This window comes from Falco biarmicus, chromosome 11 (assembly GCF_023638135.1).
Source record: "Falco biarmicus isolate bFalBia1 chromosome 11, bFalBia1.pri, whole genome shotgun sequence".
Taxonomy (NCBI): domain Eukaryota; kingdom Metazoa; phylum Chordata; class Aves; order Falconiformes; family Falconidae; genus Falco; species Falco biarmicus.
Genome location: NC_079298.1, coordinates 10082451 through 10100785, shown reverse-complemented (window position 1 = coordinate 10100785; position 18335 = coordinate 10082451). Strand labels below are relative to the sequence as shown.

General features: G+C 45.8%; 1 protein-coding gene across 1 annotated transcript in view; it reads left to right on the top strand.

Annotated features, from left to right (window-relative positions):
• The first annotated feature begins 2426 nt into the window (after positions 1-2426).
• Positions 2427-18335, top strand: part of RNF11 (ring finger protein 11) — a 33767-nt gene continuing 17858 nt past the window's right edge. The window contains exon 1 of the mRNA XM_056356722.1: positions 2427-2894. Coding sequence (XP_056212697.1) covers positions 2772-2894 — 123 coding nt within the window. The 5' untranslated portion in view covers positions 2427-2771. The remainder of the gene's footprint in view (positions 2895-18335) is intronic.

Below are 18335 nucleotides of genomic sequence, written 5' to 3'. Positions count from 1 at the left end.
GAAGAGCTTTCCAGCGCCTTCTTGTCCCCAGGCTGCAAATAATGTGGTAGCAAAATGAGCGGCCTCACAGTTGCACCACAGCATGCACAGGGATATTGAAAGACAGTATTTGTGAACACACAAATATTTCCATTCTCCATCCCATGGACCATTGTACAACTTTGGAGCTGGTGCTGAAAAGCCATTATTAACAACCTACCTGCCCTAACAGGAGTGAATGGCCTAGAAAACAAGTGGCTTAAACCATCCCTGCTTTGAAGAACGCAGTAACAACTGGTAACAGCTCTTGCTCGTTCAGCGCTCTCACAGGTGCGGAGCCTGCCACATTGCAGAGCCAAACGTGAACTGCTGCATCCTCTCTGTGGATGGACTCCAGGAGCCCACCATGAAAAGCAGATCTCTTCTGCCATTTGACAAGTTTCCATGTTTTAAGCAGAGCCCAGATCTGGAGCCTGAGGTACAGAGCCTGTACCTACTAATGTGAAAGTTTTAACCGGGCTTAGCAGTTACTCCTTTTGGAGATCTGCCTCAAGGTAAATGAATGCAACACCCATATTGTGGCACCACGGAGTATATCCTAGCTGTGTCCTGACCGCCTATCAGGATGAGACTGGATACCCACGTTTGCACACCGGTTTCCAAAGAAAGGAAATCTTGGCACGTGCCAGCAGGGAGGCAGCGCATGCTCCCACAGGACCTCCCTCCCCACCGCACAGGATCGGCGCTGCAAGGCGCAGCGTGGCACGTGCCCGTGCTCTGCACTGAGCTACGCCAATGACACAGGGCAAAGCTCCACAGAGAGAATAAAACATGAAACAACAGCTGAATAAAAAAGTCTTTCCAGTTGCCGATAATCTTGTTCCCCATGTTGCCGCTGCACAACTAAAAATACCAGTAACTGAGCTGGAGTCTCACCACCAGGCTCTCACAGCAGACAGCTCTGACATTGCCTTAACCTTGAAATCAAGACTGGGCGAGGCGGTGGTTCGCTGGATCCTCTCCCATGACTGCTTGCCTCATTCTGTTAAAGCAAGTCAACACACTCATCGGATAAACGCCCAAACGACCAAGTCACGTACAACAGTCATTATTATTTACAGTACTCCACTGCAAAGCCTCTCCATCATGAGCAATGCTCACAATTCCTGCACCATTTTTATTCTGTTTCTTAGAAAAGGCTAGAACTGTGTCTGAACACCATAAATGCCAGTAATAACTTTTCTATTGCGACACATCCTACACTGCGGCTGTTTAGGTTATCCATGGATAAGCAGCAAACCAAAACTCCTAAACAGTAACAAAACGCAATCTTCCAGAAAGAACTCATACAGATCATCAGCAAAAAGCGTGTTCACAGGTTCATAGACTGAGGTCCACCACAGGACCTCTCAAATGCTCCAGTAACGGGCGTAGAGCCAAACAGGTCACTGGGAGCAACTGGTTTGTAGATACTTTGACCTCAGATGGAAGCTCTGGTGCAAAGCAGGACCGACACGAAGCTGTAGGGAACTAGGCGAGAACAAGTCGCCAGGCCGTGCTCTAGCAAACCTAGCCGCCTGCACCTGCGCCAACTTTGCTTCACTTTTAAAGCATACTGTAACAAAAACGGGTTTGCAAATATTACCCGTGGCCTGAATCTGAAAGCCAGGGATTTTGAGGAACCGTCCCAGATGACAAAACTGGTAAAAACAGTTAAAGGGCCAGCCTGTAAAGGAAAAATAAAGGGTCATTCTGCTCCGTGCGGGTCTGTGCCGGCACGCCAAGGGGCGAGAGACGAGTGCAGCCTCTTACAATTTGCATTTATCTACACTTACCTGTGTTTATACACAAGCATTAATAATTTTTGCATGAAGAAAAGAGCTAAACAGAGGGATTATCTGAGTGTCTGCTTATCACCTAGGCACCCCGGCCGGCACCTTCAGAAACATCCAAGTGCCCGAAGGAGCGCACGGGGCTTTTTTTGCTCCAGCCCAGCCCCGGCAGCGGCGAGCCGTGCCCCCCAGCGCCGGCGCGGCCCCCTGCCCTCCCCGCGAAGCAGCCGGGGGCGGCCGCACGCCGGAGGGGTCCCCGGCCCCGCGCAAGGCGCCGCCAGCCCGGCCGGGTGGGGGTCCTGCCGCCCGCTGCCCGCCCCGCGGCCCGGCCGCGCCGCCATGCCGGAACACAAACAAACGCCGAGCGCGGCCGGGGGCGGGGCGAAGCGGCACCCACCATTTCGGGGCCGGGGGGAGCCCGGCGCTCCGCGGGCGCGCACGCTGCCCCTCACCCCCCGCCCCGGTCCGCCTCGTCCCGCCGGGGGCGGCCAGGGCTCCCCCCGCCGTGGGGCCGGGGCCGGGCGCGGCGGAGCGGGGCCCTGCGTCTGCGAACCTGGCCCGGCGGGGAGGGGTGAGAGGAGGAGCCAGGGCGGCCTTTGCGACAAAGCCCAGTGCGCAGGGAGCTGGTGACCAGGAAGCAGAACCGCGCCGGGCTGCCGCGGGGCGGGCGGACCCCACCGGACTCGCTGCCCCACGCCGCCGCCCCCCCGGGGGGTGGGAGGCCAGTCCTGCCGCCCCCCCGGCTCCGGGGTCGGGGCGGCCGCGGAGCGGAGCGGGAGGCGGCCGGGCTGCTGCTAAGCCGCTTAGGGCCGGGGCTGGCATGAGCCTCCCCGGCGGGGCGGCTGCGGGCTGCGCGCTGCGGCGGGGAGGCTGAGGGCGCGGAACCGCCGCCGGCGGGGGCTGGCGGCCCGGCCCTGAGGAGGAGGCGGCGGAGGGGGAGCCCCGCTCCCTGCGGGGAAGATGGGCAACTGCCTCAAGTCCCCCACCTCGGATGACATCTCGCTGCTGCACGAGTCCCAGTCGGACAGAGCCAGCTACGGGGACGGGGCTGAGCCGGATCAGGAGCCGCCGCCGCCATATCAGGTAGGGGAGGGGGCGGGAGCGCCGCGGCGGAGCGGGGCGGGCGGCGGGGCCCGGCGCGGGGGTGAGGGGCGCGGGCAGCTGCCAGGCCGCTCGTCCCGAGGGCCGGGCCGGGGGCCGCCGCCGACACCCCCTGCCCCGCCGGCGCTGGGCGGCCGCCCGAACCTCTCCCTTTCCGCTCAGCCGTACCGGGGGGCAGCCGCTTTGTCCCTCCCGGTCTCACGGCTGGGGCCTCCCGGCGGGCGGGAGGCGAGGTGCCGGCGGGGAGCGGCGGGTGGCGGCGGCCCGGTTGCCGGGCGGGGGGCGGCCGCGGGGTCCCGGAGGGGGGGTGGGTGGGGGGGGCAGGCGCTTTGTTGCCTGCCCGCGGTGACATCACCGTCTGGCGCGGCGCGGCCGCCGTGTCGCTCCGGGACGGGGACCGCCGCCGCCCGGGCTTCGCTGCCGTATTTTTAGCAGCAGCTGATCCCCAGTAAGTAACTCCCGGCGCAGCGGGTCCTGTTTCCCGCGGGCGTGCGGGGCGCCAGCGGGGAGCTGCTTCCCATTGTCCGGGCTTTTTTCAGTCTCGGAGAGAGAATCTGTTAGTTCCCATCTGGATGATGAATCGGAGAGGGGAAAGAAAAAAAAAAAAAAAAAAAAAAAAAGCTGGGTATTTACTTGTATCGCTTTCCGGAGGGCGCGGAGGGGTGGTGGCGCCGGTCCGAACGCCCCGCTGCCCGGGGGGTGGCCGGGGCGGGGGGGGGCGCTGAACTTGGGCTGGCACTTGGCTGCTCCCTGTGGTCTCCATCCCCGCACACAGAAATGTGTGTTGCCCTGAGCAAGCCCTCTGCAGTGCACGGTTGTGCAGCGCTAAAAAATGAAGAGAAGATAAAGAAATATTCCGGTGGTATAACTGCACGTTTTGCTCAAGTTTTGCGAGTGTTTGCCTATCTGAGAGAATAGGACGTGTTCCAGAGAAATCCACAGAAATGGCAGCTGAGGCACGAATTCTGGAGGGTGGCTGGAGAGCTCGCTGTTTTCTAGGATGGGAGTCGTTCTGTAGTTGCGGACCTTGACGTATAATTAACAAAATTGCAGGAAGTATTTAACTGGGCAGACATGTAATCTGGCAGTGCTTTAACAAGTTCAGGAATGACAGCCCTGATAGTGTCAGAGGGCGCCCGGTCCGCAGCAGCCCCCACGGGTGTGGTGAGCTTGCCCTGGTGTCACTTGGCACTGTGTGCCACTTTGTTCTGTTTGGGTGCAAAAGCTTGACCTTAGAATAAATTTTGTCATGTGGGAGATTTTTTTTTTTTTTGGCTTCTGAACTATGTCTGCTGAAGCCCAGTGTGTAGAAAGTGCTTGGTGGCAGATTAAGCTTTTTAAAGGAGGTGGTGTTCTAAATCAAGCCTGCGTTATCCATCCGGTGTGGAAATGCATCATATTTTTGTCAAATCAACATATGAAGTTTGACTGTTTGTGCTATTTATTGCATTTACATCTGTGATTCTAGGGAGACTTGTGCAGTTGTGTGGGGTTTTTTTTTTTTTTTTGTTCCTTTTTTTGCCCCTTTGAAAACAACCTATTAGCTCTTGTAGAAGGCACAAATCAAGTACATGCCTCATGCAGGCCTTCTCGTGCGGATTTCAGTGTAGATAAGTACTCCGTCAAGGGTTTTATTTATTTATTTTTTCCTTGATGAATAACTTCTTGTTCATATATGTGAGTGGTTGGCTGAGAGCACAGTAGACAGTAAAATGGAAGAACCTACAGGTGTCTATTGTCGAGTAAGCATATTCGTAGCAAAACTTCTCTCGCTTGCGTAGAGCTATGTAGCGTCCGGTGATGTGCCCACAGGCACTTGGCTGTCTTGAACATCGCCGGTTGTCCCGAGACCCCCTCTGCTGATCCTAGCAATTCCTAAAGCTTCACCTTAAGGTAGCGCTTTGTGTCTCATACAGTCAAAATTCAAAGCTACGCTTTCCACAGGTTTTGAACCGTGAGGGTTTGTGATTTTTATTTATTTTTTTTTTTTAAGGCCTTGCCTATGCTATTATGCAGCGTTTCATGTACTTTGAGGTCAAGGGGATTTATGTTTTTATATTGTTTGGAGCTTACAAGATGCACAAGCCAAATTCCAAATGCAAACAATTCCTTATGCACTGTTATTGCTGTTGTGCTAGCAATAGGTCACTCTCTCATTTTAACTGTCAAGTGGCAGCCTGGATTCACCGTTACAAACGGGATTTTAGGAGTTTTGTCCTTTTTTGTGATAATTACTTCTTTTGCAGTGTATTAACCAGAATCAGAGTGTGTATAATATATAGATGTTAGAAAGGAAAGCAAGGAAGAGGATAAAAAGGGTTTGAGAACTGGTTTGTGGCAACTAGCAGTGTGCACAAGAAAACAGGAGATGAACAATTTGAAATCGAATTACTGAAACTTCGGCCATAAAATAGACATATTTTAGGAGAGAATAGGATCTGGTGTATGTGCTTGTCTTGGGTTTGCAGCAATGATGTGTCCACTTCCCGAACAGATCTTGCAAGGTGTGCAAACTAGGAGAAGGAAGCTTGTTGGGTAAAGATACACAGTTGTAGAAAATGACTGTCTCTTGTAAGTAACTTCTGTATTCTTTTGACATTTAAAATACTACTTTGTGTTCCAACGGGATTGTGCCATGGGCATTCATAGGGAATCTTGTTAAGCTATAATTTTTATTTAGCTATTGATTTCTAACGGCAAAATAAGCCCCCAATAATCATTTCAGTATTGCATGTCATTCATTGTATCAGTGAGTGCTATTGAACAGACTGAAATACCTGCTTCCGAAAGTGAGATTGCAAATTGGATTGGTGGTATGGGCACGTGGGGTAAAGGGGAGTTGATTTCCATCCAGAAGCTCTGCGTGTACCTGTCCTTTCTCTTTGCTTCCATGACAGTACGTGTTACCAGCTACAGCAGAAAGGCCTCAGAGGGGAAGCACCTTTTTAAACAGGTATCCGAGTAAATGCGAAAGTGGTCCGTTAAAGCATCAGACATTTTTCCGGTGCATAAAGGTTAACGGCTAACATGGGGAATAATTAAAATACACCAAAAAAAGGAGTGTGTTGGTGTGGCAGGAGAAAAGGAAGTGATTTCAAGAATGGACCAACGTTTTCATAGACAGATGCTAATTTTGGATGCCTCCATTTTAGAACCCAGAAATTACAACTGTTTTTCTAAGTGCTAAACACATGCAACTCCTTTTTTAACCAGTGAATCTGTGACTAGGAAAGAGTTAGCTTTGGGTTTGTTTTTTTCTCAAGTCCTCAAAACTGACTATGCTTTCAAGCTTGTTTTCCTTTTCTGAGTATGACTTCTTCACCATCTGTTGGCAATATGCCTTCTGCTGTTTTTCCATACAAGTTCACTGTTTTTTCCAGTTTCTCTTCTAGTAGTTCGTCTCAAAGACTTTATTTTGCAGAACAGATGTGCCCTTTTTCTTAATCCTTGTCTCCTAATTCTGTTCTTAACAGTTGCAGGAAATAATTTGCCAGTTTATTAAACTTTGGGATTCTGCACAGTACAGACTAACATCTTTTCTCCCTAAGTTTCTAAAAAGTAGTAGCATGGACGCAGTACACTGCACTCTTCTAAAAAAGATGTGTGCTACTTGGTAACTTAATAAGCTAAAAGCATAAGAAGTAAGCGCAAGGTCTTGGTATTTATATTAAACTCACAAAAGCATGTTTAATATGTTGATATGGCAGGGAGACTAATAAAATATTTTATCCCTTTACTTGAAGGGATCCAAAGTGTGCTGCAGTACTTGGTACTACCTTGTGTTGTCTTACAGGCCCAGAGAAAATGTTTCAGTGGATCTAGTGGATTTTTATTATTTTTTTTTCAAGGATTAATTTAAAACCTTTTGACCTGGATACTCCTTTGATTAGGCTGTGAGCACAAAATGACACCAGAGGACAGAAACATGAGCTTAACCCAGTATCATGCTCCCATAATCTTCCAAAAGCTGTTGAGGATGGCAGGTTTTGAAAGCACAATTTTGGATGTCTTTGTGGCCTGCAGCAACCTCAGTTTAAGAGAGTAGGCTCCTTGGGCCTCCTCTGTTAACTGCCACGTGTGCGCATTGTACCCTTGTCCCCATGCCTCTTGTCATCCTGTGCTTCATTCCAGCGTCCCCAGTTGAGGGAGGTGGCACAGCAGCCTGTGATGACGGTGCCCTAGGTCCCTGGTAAAGTCACTCTCCAGGATGCCCACCTGCAGCCTCCGTGCAGCGGATGCAGCCCTGCAGTGTTACTTATTCAAGACGTTGAAGTCCCCCGGTTGAAGAGTCAGAAAATTTTCTTGGAATAGTCTGCTGCATTTCTGTGTGAAGCTTGCCCTTGTGGATACACATTGGATGTGTTTTGCTGGACAGGGAAACAGAGCTTTCATTATGCTCTCATCGTGACTTAGGTGATATGTTACATTGGTGTTCCGATGCTGTCTTTTCACAGGCACGGTCATCAGTAGTGTTAAAAATTGCAAACCAAATTAATTCTAATAGAGGAGTTGCACCCATTTATAGAAACATTTGTACAAAATTATCTTGGGCGGCGAATTAGATGATTTATCATCTGTGATGGCGTGTATTGTACAAGAAGGAAGACTATGGCAGTATAATGTTACAATTTAGCATTGAGTGGTTGTGCAGAGCTGGAATTGTTGGTGTATGTTGGAACAGCATAAGAGGAGGAAAGGCGTGATGGGAAAACATTGTATATGGAAAGCTAACCATGAAAAAAAGCAAACAGACTAGTAAGTTTACTTTCATGTAGAAGAAAAGCAATCTTTAAATATACTCCTATGCAGGTCTTACCATTTGCTCTGCTTGTCCTCCACATCTCTGTGATGACGTGTATGAATTACAGTTGCGTTTGTGGATGTGAACTGAAATACCGCTCCAGTCCACAATTCCTCAGTCTGGTGGAAACTTCAAAGGGCTTCAAACAAGAGTGCCTCTTTGTCGGTGTGTTGCTGGCTGGTGCCCTAGGTGGAGGTCGACTTCAGTGAGGAGAGGAGGTGATGGAGGAGCTGAAGTTGAGTTTGCTGCATGGATGAGAAAGGGTAGAGTAAGCCAGTGATGTTTTATGTTTACGTCTTTTCAAGAATATGATTGCTTAAGCTGCTACCTTGTATAACTCATCCTCAGAAATATGCTCGGAAGAAGTGCTATAGAGATACTATTCCAGAATGCTACTAACTGTGGAAGACCAAGCGCTGAGTGAATGATAAAGTCACTCCTGACAAGTAGTTCTAAAACACAATTTAGACAGCTGCATTCAGGAAATCTGTAAGCCTGCCGTGTCTTAATGGTGCAGTTCTGATAAATAATTTTATGTGCAGAGCAATAACAAACCTTGCAAAACATTTTGCAAAGCAAAAATAAACAATGATGACATATATGTATTATGAACTTCATTATAATAGCATTCAAGATTATTTGGTTAGCGAACAGTATGCCGTGACACTTCTTACTCCTTCCACGTCTGAAGAGCTTAGCGAGTTTGCTGGTAATCAGTGCTAGATGAAAAGTTTCCTGAGGGTGCTAAGTCTGACTTCCTTTCTAGATAACAGAAAGAAACTTGTGCACCTATATTTCCTGCCTCAATGCATACTGGTTTCAGCGTAGCCTGCCAGCCTGGCTGACTGGTGCTGTCTTCCATTTTGCTAGTCAAAAAAAGCTGGGGGGCGGGGGGAGAAGAGAAGGCGGCAGGCAAACCTGAAGATAAAGGACACCGGATGGTATCACAGAGTTAGGTAACTTTAATCTTAAAAATACCCATTCTTAAGCTGGTTTTAATGAATATTGGCTGGATATTGTGATTCTTTGCCTGCGTGAAATAAATTTTTAACTCCAGTTGGTTACAAATAGGTGTTAGACCTGGCTAGAGGAAATGGGAAGTGTATGCTGATGTTGGAGTTATGTGTTACCTTGTTTGTCTTACAAAAATTACAGCTGGTTTCTAGACTCTTTGCTGTTGAGTCCATGACTGGTAGAAGATCTGTTTCTAACCATTCTGGTCAGGTGGTTTTCCAGGAGGAGTTTTGAAGAGAAGAATATATTTATAACCACATTTGATGGAGCACTGCTTGCTGTCTTAAATGGATTTCTGCAAGAAATGTCTGAATTGGATCAAGATGCTGTACGAGGTCCGTCCCTGTCTTCCGATGTCACTGTTCATCACTTTAACAAAGGAAAGAAGCTCGGTTTAATGAGCGCTTTCGCACACCCTGGTAATGGTTGTAGCCAAACTGGTTGCAGAATGTGAGGTCAGGAAACTAAAGATAACGCCACTTGCTTGTGACAGACTTCTGTCTTCCAGTCTTTGTGTGCTTGTCCTTCTTACTGCTTCCTCGCAGACACACAAAGAGAAATGTATTTGTATTTTGGAGAGGTAATGGTCTGTGGAATAGACTAAAGCAAATCAGCTGTGAGTTTTCTATGAACTAACAAAATGGTTCCTAAGAAACCAGAATATTACAAAAAGAGAGGGTTTTTAGGGATGTCATGGCTGAGTTAGAATAAAACCTTCAGGGGGGAAAAAGCAGAAGAGTTGCCATTCTCTGACTCTAAAAGGCAAAGCAAGCTTCAGTCTTGATTTAGACTGGGAGAAAAATTTGCCCTGACATTGTGAAGGTCTCAGAAGTGATGCCTTGTTTCCTGAAGGTATGATGTGTTTTTGTAGAAGATGCATTCTTCTCATTCTGCTAGCCTCCTGGGGGGCAGCCACAGCAGCGACCTGTCCCAGCAGAGCTAGAGTCGTGTGTAGTTTCTTGCTGGGTATGGTTGCTCTGTGGACTTCAACCAAAAAAAAAAAAAAAAAAAAAAAATCCCCACCCCAAAGCTAAACTAAACAGAATCCACCAGAACATGGCTTCAGCAGCCCTAACATCACCATTCTTAGCTTAGCCTTGTTTAGTTTGTAACTTTTAGCAAATGTCTGAACTGCTTTGTGCTTTAGTTTTCTCACTATAAAATGAGGAGTAATAAACTTTATCTTTAGTGCAGGAATGCTTAGTAATTTGATTCACGTTTGCAAAGTGGTCCATGATAATTTGGTTTTAATAAGATAATATTCCTCCATTATAAAATCAACCTCTGCAGGAATTTATGACAAACCTGCTGCTGTAGAGAGGGAGCTTGATCAGAAGATCTGTTTAAGTCAGTAGATAAGTCTCGTAAAATCTGTTTTGGAATCTGATAGTTCAGCATTTATTTGGCAGCCTGTGTTCCAGATGCTTGATTAGTAGGAATGAAGAGGCAGTGGAGATAGGAATAAGAAATCTTGCCTTATCAGGATGATGAATCTTCATTATGCTGGGAGACTCTGCATTCTTCCAGGCAAGCCAACCCAAACAAGCAGCACAGCCCTTCCCAAAATCTAGGACCACTGTGTGTTTGGGAAGCTCCTATATTTCCTTTGTGTACCAGTGGTTCATTTCTGTGATCAGCAGCTGCTGCTGGCTGTACATCTGGGCCTCGGTTTCTGAACCATGGAAAATAAACTGGTTTTATGTCTTAAAGAGATAATGATCTGTGGAATGGACTACAGCAAATCGACCGTGACTTTCCTGTGAACTAATGGGACGTGGTTTAGTGATGGACTTGGCAGTGCTAGGTTAGTGGTTGGACTTGATGATCTTAAAGGTCTTTTTCCAACCTAAACAATTCTGTGATTCTAAGGAAAAAAATTCCAAGAGACCAAACAGTTACAGAGAGTGGTTGTTTTATTTACCAGTCCTCCCTAGGAATCTGCCAGCCGCTCTGTTTCTCATCAGTGAAGAAGAAAGTCAGAATGCCAGTGGCATAAAAGCTGCTGGGCCACGATCCACGCGCAGTGACACGGACAAACAGCAGATGCGTGCAGCAACTCGAGGAGCGGATAAAACAACCATCCTTTCAACCGCAGTTGCGTCAGCCAAATCACAACCAGCTGGTTTATTGCATCGGGCATTTCTGCTGATCCACCAGAATGCTTACGGACGCTCCCCGCTTCGCACACGTGCGCACACACATACCGTCGTATCAAAGGCTGGGCTGATTTTTGAGCATTTTCAGCCTGCCTCTGTCTTTAGACGCTGGTTTAGCCGAGGGGTGGTGTAGACCTGAGGTGCTTGAGGGAGGACTGAAACTGTTGGAGGAATGAGAGAAACTGTGACTCAGGAAATTCAGTTCCTCCCTTAGCCCCACCATGCAGTGATGAATGTGCAGACTATTATCCCTGCAATATTGAAACCTGTTTCCCTTGATTGTATTTCTTGGACACTGGAGAAGCTTCTGAGTCTTTTCATCTGCTTTTTTCCCCCACTTGGAGCAATTTGTATTTCTAGAGGCATAGTTCAGAAACGGTCTTGTACATAGCTCACTGAACTCCAAGGCCAAATGCCCATGCAGGGACAACCTCATCCTTAACTTTTCCAGAGCTTGGGGTTGTTATCTAGCCCACGTACCATTAGTTTGGACTATTGAGATAGGTCCTAGAAGCATCAAAGAAACTCCTGGTTTATGACTAATAAAACTTAATGAAGCCACGTGAATATCCAGTGGTAAGCAAAAAAACAATAAAAAAAAAATTTCAGTCAGTGCTGGTTTGGACAAAAGCAAAGAATCTGCTATCCTGCAGCCGTGATTAAAACCATTACATTTACCAGATACTGCCAGTTTCTAATTCTTGTTGTGGCAAAACTGCTTTAAAAAAAAAAGGCAGACTAGACTAGAATATAACCCAGAAATAGAGCTATAACATAGCTATATGTACTTGGACAGTAGTTCTGTAGAGATGATAAGGTTTCCCTATCGTCTCACCACTATTACTCTGTATGGCTCTCTTGATGATTTGTACACAGGCTCTAGCCAGAAGGAAATGGAACGATATTTACGATATTTATCTGACTTCATTCATTCCCGTAAGATGCATCTTGGTAGTGGGGGACACAAATCTCTTACGACTCAGTGTGCGAACGTTGCAGAATTGGATGAGGCTGGGAGCTCTTGCTCTTTGTGTTTTAGAGCTGCAGGAGACTTATCTAAGAGATCAAAGTGCATCAGATTCCATTATTTCAGTATCTATGGGACAGTATAATGCATGACTGCTCTGGGATGGTGCCTGTGCCTGACTTTTATTCATCATTGTAATTAAACCCAGATACAGAGTTTGTTCTGTGTGCTGAATGTTAATCACAGCGTTTTATTAACACGGTTGTCAAAATCTGTAATTCAGGCATACTATAACTTTGCTTTTTTTTTTCCCCCTGAATTATTTTGCCTGAATAAATTAATTTTATTTAAAGTTCACAAAGAGAAGTGATTGCTCTCAGGTTTTGAGCAAACAGGTGCAAGCCTTGCTCGACTACAGACATACTAAACTGGTTTGGTCTGTACTGTTGCTTAACAGAAAGCAGTTAACTGCTGTATTCAGTGGAAACTATGTAAAAGGCTCAGATCAGCAAACTAATGCTGTAAATTCAGATTTAGTCAAGACGCTGACATTAATATTTTAACACCTGTAGACTTTATTTTATGTTCTATCGTAGTACTTGCTTAACTGCCATTGCCAGTTCCTGATGTTTTGGGATTTCTCTTTGTTGTTTTCTGTTTAGGTATTATGACTTATATTGTAGTTGCATCCATGTATCTTCAGTTTAGCTTATGAAATATGACTCAGTCATTGCTTTAGTGTCTGCCTCAGAGCTCTGTAATGTTAAGGAGATATATGAAGATATATATAGATATATCTATTTGGAGACCTTGAGGCACTTGCGTGGAGAGTGGCATCCTTGAAAGTATATCGCCATTCTTGGAAGGAAACAACATCATTTTTAAAATTCAAGAAAAAATACTTGAATTAACTGTTAATTCTTTTCCAGATTAGGGCTTTTTCACCTCTTAGTTCCTGGGTCTCTGATGCTTTATAGGCTGTTACTGACAGTACTCACAAGAGCTAACAGAATCCCATCTGTAGTCATTAAACAGAGAATACAGGTCCACACCTCTACTTGACAATTATTAGGGATCTGCAAATCGGAAATTAGTAAGAAGCACTGTGTAGGTCTGTCCTGAGCCAAGAAAACTCCTCTGCCTGCCCCGATAGAGGCATGGCTCTTCAGCTAATGGCACCCACATGATGCTGCAGTGGCTGCGATGGCCAGGTACCCTACAGCAAGCAGCTGGGTTGAGTTAGGTGGTGGCCGTTGGTCCAAACCTGAGTGAGATGCTCAGTTACCCTCCCACCCTGCCCTTGACTAGAAGTGGTAACGTGGTACTTATTGTATGAGTCCAACTCCCATGGATTAACTTGCCTGGAGCTCTGGCTTGTGTATAATCCGTCCAGCCAGTCATCTGTAAGAACTAAAAATGACGTGTAAAAAAGGATTTTCCATTATGTCTGAATTTAAACAAACTCTCTGGAATTTCTAAGAAGTGAAGTTGTATTTATTTTGCTGTGTGGGTAAAACCGCTGAAAGGAAGTTTAACAAAGAATGCCCGTTCCTTTTGTAAATATAGTGAGTTTCTTGATTCACAGTAGATGGAGTCAGGTATACAGAAACACAATGTTTAATGAATGTTTAGTTTTATTTTTACAAATCCTTTAGGAAAGGAAAAAAATACCATCCACACAAAATTTCACGCTCCAAGTAATCTTTTTTTTCCTCTATCAACTGTATTCTTGTTCAATGAGTAACCTGTTTTTTCCTACCTCCCAGAAGAAGCAAGATGACCTAGATCTAGAGTTTCCTGGGGAAAAGTTCACTTCACCCTATATATAGCTTCTCCTGAAGTGTCTTTATGTAGCTGTCACCTACTTTGAGCTGATAAACTGAGGAGAAAACAGCTGTAGTTTTAGGCTGATGTAGAAAGGGAGGGTAGTTTATCCTTCCTCTTATTTTGGGGTTTATTAAATACATCTTACAGGATTCCAGCATGGTGAAGGCCAGACTTCCAAACTTCCAGCTGCAACATACAGAACTTCATGCCTCTATGTCTCTGTGTGCTCTGGCTGAGTAACGACCAAGTACCTCTTGGTTAACGTGTGAATTGGATCGCGCCCTGGTGCTGGCAGGAGTTTCTGCAGTGGACTCTGAATGTGATATCCTGGTGTCAGTGTGTTCTTTGCTCTGGTCAGGTCGTGCAGATGGGATATTCCTCCAAGCAGTGCTGCTGGTGTGGTGGTATTTTTATGGGAAAGCAAAACCTGGGAAAATGGTATGACATACGTAGTATCAACTATGTAATAGATGCTACCAACAGGCTGTTGGTGTTGAGGGATCAGACAAACGTTTCCACCTCGGGGTAGCGAGTCAAATGGTGAGCAGTGCTATAGGCTGAGGGAAGCTTGTCCACCCCTTAGGCAGCGTAAGGCTTTTTGCTTTTTTTTTTTTTTCTTTTTTTTTTTTAGGTATAGGAGAGTTTATCTGAGTCAGTGTGTCAGCAGCTTGAACTGTTTGGGCTTCTGCAACCTTTCTGGGGGTGAGAAGGGGACTTTCCACACCCTTAAAGAAAGCGCTGCTGCCTAACATCACCACGTACTCCTCTCCTGGGGCCTTTGCCACGCCAGGGGTGGGTGCGGATGGAACCCATCGGTGCTCCCGCACTGGGGTGTGTACCGCTCTGGCATGTGGGAAAGCTAGCATCTGCCTTCGTTTAACTTGACTGGAGGCAGGATTCTGCTCTAGCACTTAAAAATAAAAAATAATGGCTTTGACAGACACTGCTTGGGAGTGAACATAGCTGAGGCCAATGTCGAGGCTTGGGGGCTAGCTCTGTGTTCAGCAGACCACAAGCTGAAACTAGGCAAAAATGTGGCGTGCCTCGGGATCGGCACGGTGTGTGTCCCATGTTTCTGGCGCAAGGAGGTCTGATCTAACCATCCGCTGCTGCCAAAAGGGATTGTTTTGCTTTTCTCTCCTGTTTTTCACTTGCACCCACATGCTCTGCAGTCGCTTCTTGGTGGCTTTGGTGCTTATCTCATCCCTCAGTGAGTCAGCTCATACCCTTGAAGTGTCTGCAATGGGTTCTCTTGCTCTTACTTTTCTCCTATCAGATTAGTAAACTGAACTGACTTCCCAGTGGAGACTGGATTTATTTGTTCTCTTATCCTTTTATATATTGCATTTTACATTGTGACATCTCTGGAAGGGTCTAGAGGTGTCAGGTTATTAGATGTTTGCTATTACCACCAAGTATTACAGGAGTTTTGGCTTCTGCGTGTCACAGTTCAGGATATGCTCAGTCTTAACTGCATACCAGAGCATGCCCAGAATGAATCTTTGATACTGGTTTGGGCAGTGAGTGCATTTGGGGTGGTCTGTACGTGAAATGTGATCTAAAGGTGCCATTTCTAACTTCAGTGGGGCAGTGACATCAGTTGGAGGGGTTTGGGATGCTTCAGGACAAACCTCTGATGTAGACAAAGCATTAATTCTGTTTTTCTTAGATGTGATCTTTCTGATTTAAAAAAAAAAAACCACACCAAACCCAACAGAAACACAAACAACAGAACGTAATAAAAAGAAATATAGATCTGTCTACTGCAGCTGCCTTTAAAGAAGCTTGGATGCTTTTCCTCACTGTTTTCTGTTTTTTTTTTTAAAGAAGTTTCATTAACATTACCTAGCAGTTCATGGGTATGTTTGCTAAGTACAGGAATGGGTGAAGACTTCCACAGCCTGTTCATGTTGCGCAGCAGACTGTGATATCCCCTGGGACACAACTGATTACAGTAACATCATTCATCTGCATTGTGGGGTGCTGCTTTGCTTCTTTCCTCACACAAGCCTTCCAGTTATGACTCCGTGGATGGTTTCCAAAGTCTGAACATAACTTGGCAAGCTTTGTCACTGCTGTTAGGAGTTTGATTACCTTTGTGCATATGTATGTGAGGGCTGCCAGCGTATGTGGCTTTTAATAAAACAACCTCCCTGTTGTCTAAAATGTTTAGAATGAAGAAATTATATAAGTATGCAAGAGCAGAAGCTAAGTTGGGCCACCTCAGTTTGGCTGCCCTGTTTCATTTGTTGCGACTCCTTATTCTAGTTTGGTGTCCCTCAGGAGAGGCCACTAGTTTCCTGCTGAAGCCAGTCTTGTTTAAAGCAAACGGAGTGGCAAACGCCCATTTCGAGAAATAAATCTGAGAAACAAATCTCGCCGCTTCTTTATGCGTCTGGTTATGCCGTGTTACCAACTCTTGTCATTTCTGTGGTCATGCCATGCTCTTGCATAGCTTGAACCCTCTTGCTCAGAGCCTTTCTGTTCAGGCTTCTGAATTCGGAACCAGTAATGCTGAACGTGAGCAGAAAATACCATCTTTATGGTGTGTTTTTTTTTTATTTCATGGACTAAGTTGGGTCAGGCTTAATTTTGGCTTGGAGACCTACCAAAAAAAAAAAAAAAGCCTGAAAGCCACAGGGGCAGGGGCTGCTGGGGCAGCGAGGGACACCCTTCCTTGTCAGACACCAGTAAGCAAATGGCCCAGCACGCTGTCGGGCCTGTTAGGCACTGCAGAGCTGTAGAAATAGTTCTCTGAATGAGTCTGCTTGCTGCCACTAACATTTCCTTGGTTTATTTCACAAAATATGCTGGCCAGGTTTCAGTTTGAGTACAGTGATGCATTTCAGCTGGACAGAATATAAGTATTTAAATCACACCAGCAGCTGTTGCCCTTTCTCCTTTAAAAAGACTTAAGTAATGCATCAAGCTGAAGTAAGATACATATTTTTTTTAAATCGCAGATGCAGGATGGTTACAGTGTTCCAGCAATAAAGTGCCTGTATATCAGCATAGAGTGCAGTAATCCCATGTATACTTGTTCACCGATGATGTTATATTTGGCTTGCCACAGGCCAAATCCTTACCAGTGGTGCAGCGGCCAGGTGCTACTCAAGCAATACGAATGGGTTTGTAAAGCTGGAGACTTGACAATGTGCTAAAACTTCCAGCTAGCATATGGTCGTCAGGATCAGGTTTATAAAGGTGTTTCTTTCAGCCCTGCCTTCACTTTGCTTCTGCCTGTAGATTGTGCTGCAGGAAAGGTTTGGCCAGGAACCTTTGTGCTTCAGCTGTAGGTGCTTTCCACCAATGGTCTATCAAAAACCCAGCAGAGATCAAACCAGAATCGCTAATGGAAGATTACTTTGTCCAAAAATTACTTTTCTCACTTTGAAAGCTTTTGTTTTGTTAGTGTCTTAAACTTCCAGGTGGACGTAACAGTGCCTGCAGACATTTATAATAGCCTCAACAAAATGAGGCTCAGATTTAATGAGCGTTATCTTCCATATTTTAGTTAAATTAGCTTTGAGTTATACATGACAAGTGATACTGCTAGTTGTTCCACAGCATCATAGTGTATATTAACTTGGATAACAGCCGTGTTCAGCACAGTGTTGGAAATTGCATATTAACGAATGCGTGAACTGGATGGTTTTCCGGTGTCTGAACAAGGGGATGTATGGATAGTTATGCATATGCTTAGTGAAGTTGTTTTCTGCAGGTAATATACGATTTTTGCAAGATACTGGTCAAGCTCTGTCCTTACTGCTTCTGCAGGGAACCTCTTTTGATCAGCTGAGAACTAAGGCTCAAGAAACTATTCCACAGTTGTAGATTATTCATGGCAAACTTGCACCTGTTACTCTTGTACCGAACAGATCTTAGCTGTTTTCTGATGTTTACTCTCCTGATTTATTTAGAGATCAGTCCTATATCTCTTTCAGCCTTCATTTTTCTAGGCTAACACTTCTATTTTTGTTTTGTTTGTTAATGGATATGATATTCAAGCAACTTGGTTTTCCTAAAAACCAGAATCTCTCACCCCCATAGTGAAACTAAAACAAAAAGAAGAAAGAAAAAGGATTAAAGCAGGGCTTATTTTAAGTGATTGAGGGATCATTGACTGCTCAGCATCTTGTGAATTTTGTCGTGATGACTGATAATGGAAGTCAGAGATAATACTCACTCTAAATCTGCAGAACATGCAGCTCAGAAGTCCAAGGGGCAAGCACTTTTCATGCACTGCTAGCCATTACCCTTTCTCATTGGGGTAAACCATTCCAGAACATGCTGGGACCTCACCAGGAATGCAGCATTACCTAAAGTGGTACAAAAAAATCAGGGTCAGGCCTGTAAGTTACTTCAAGGCTAATGTGTCTGTAGCAAGCTTTGGCAGAGCGAGGAAACTTTCTTTAATCTGATCTGCCCGTCTGAATTTGCTCCTTAGGCTACTTGCTGTATGGCTTTCAGCAGATTTTATTTGAACATTGGACTCATTTTTGCCAAAGTTCATGGGGAAAGCCATGCCTAGCCCTTTTCTGCGCTCAAGGAAGCATCTAGAGCTGCCCATCTCCCAAAATGCTGGGTTTATTCCTGCTTCTGCTGTCTGATTCAAAACAACCAAAAGAACAAAAAAGCGTTTGCTGCATGCAGTAATT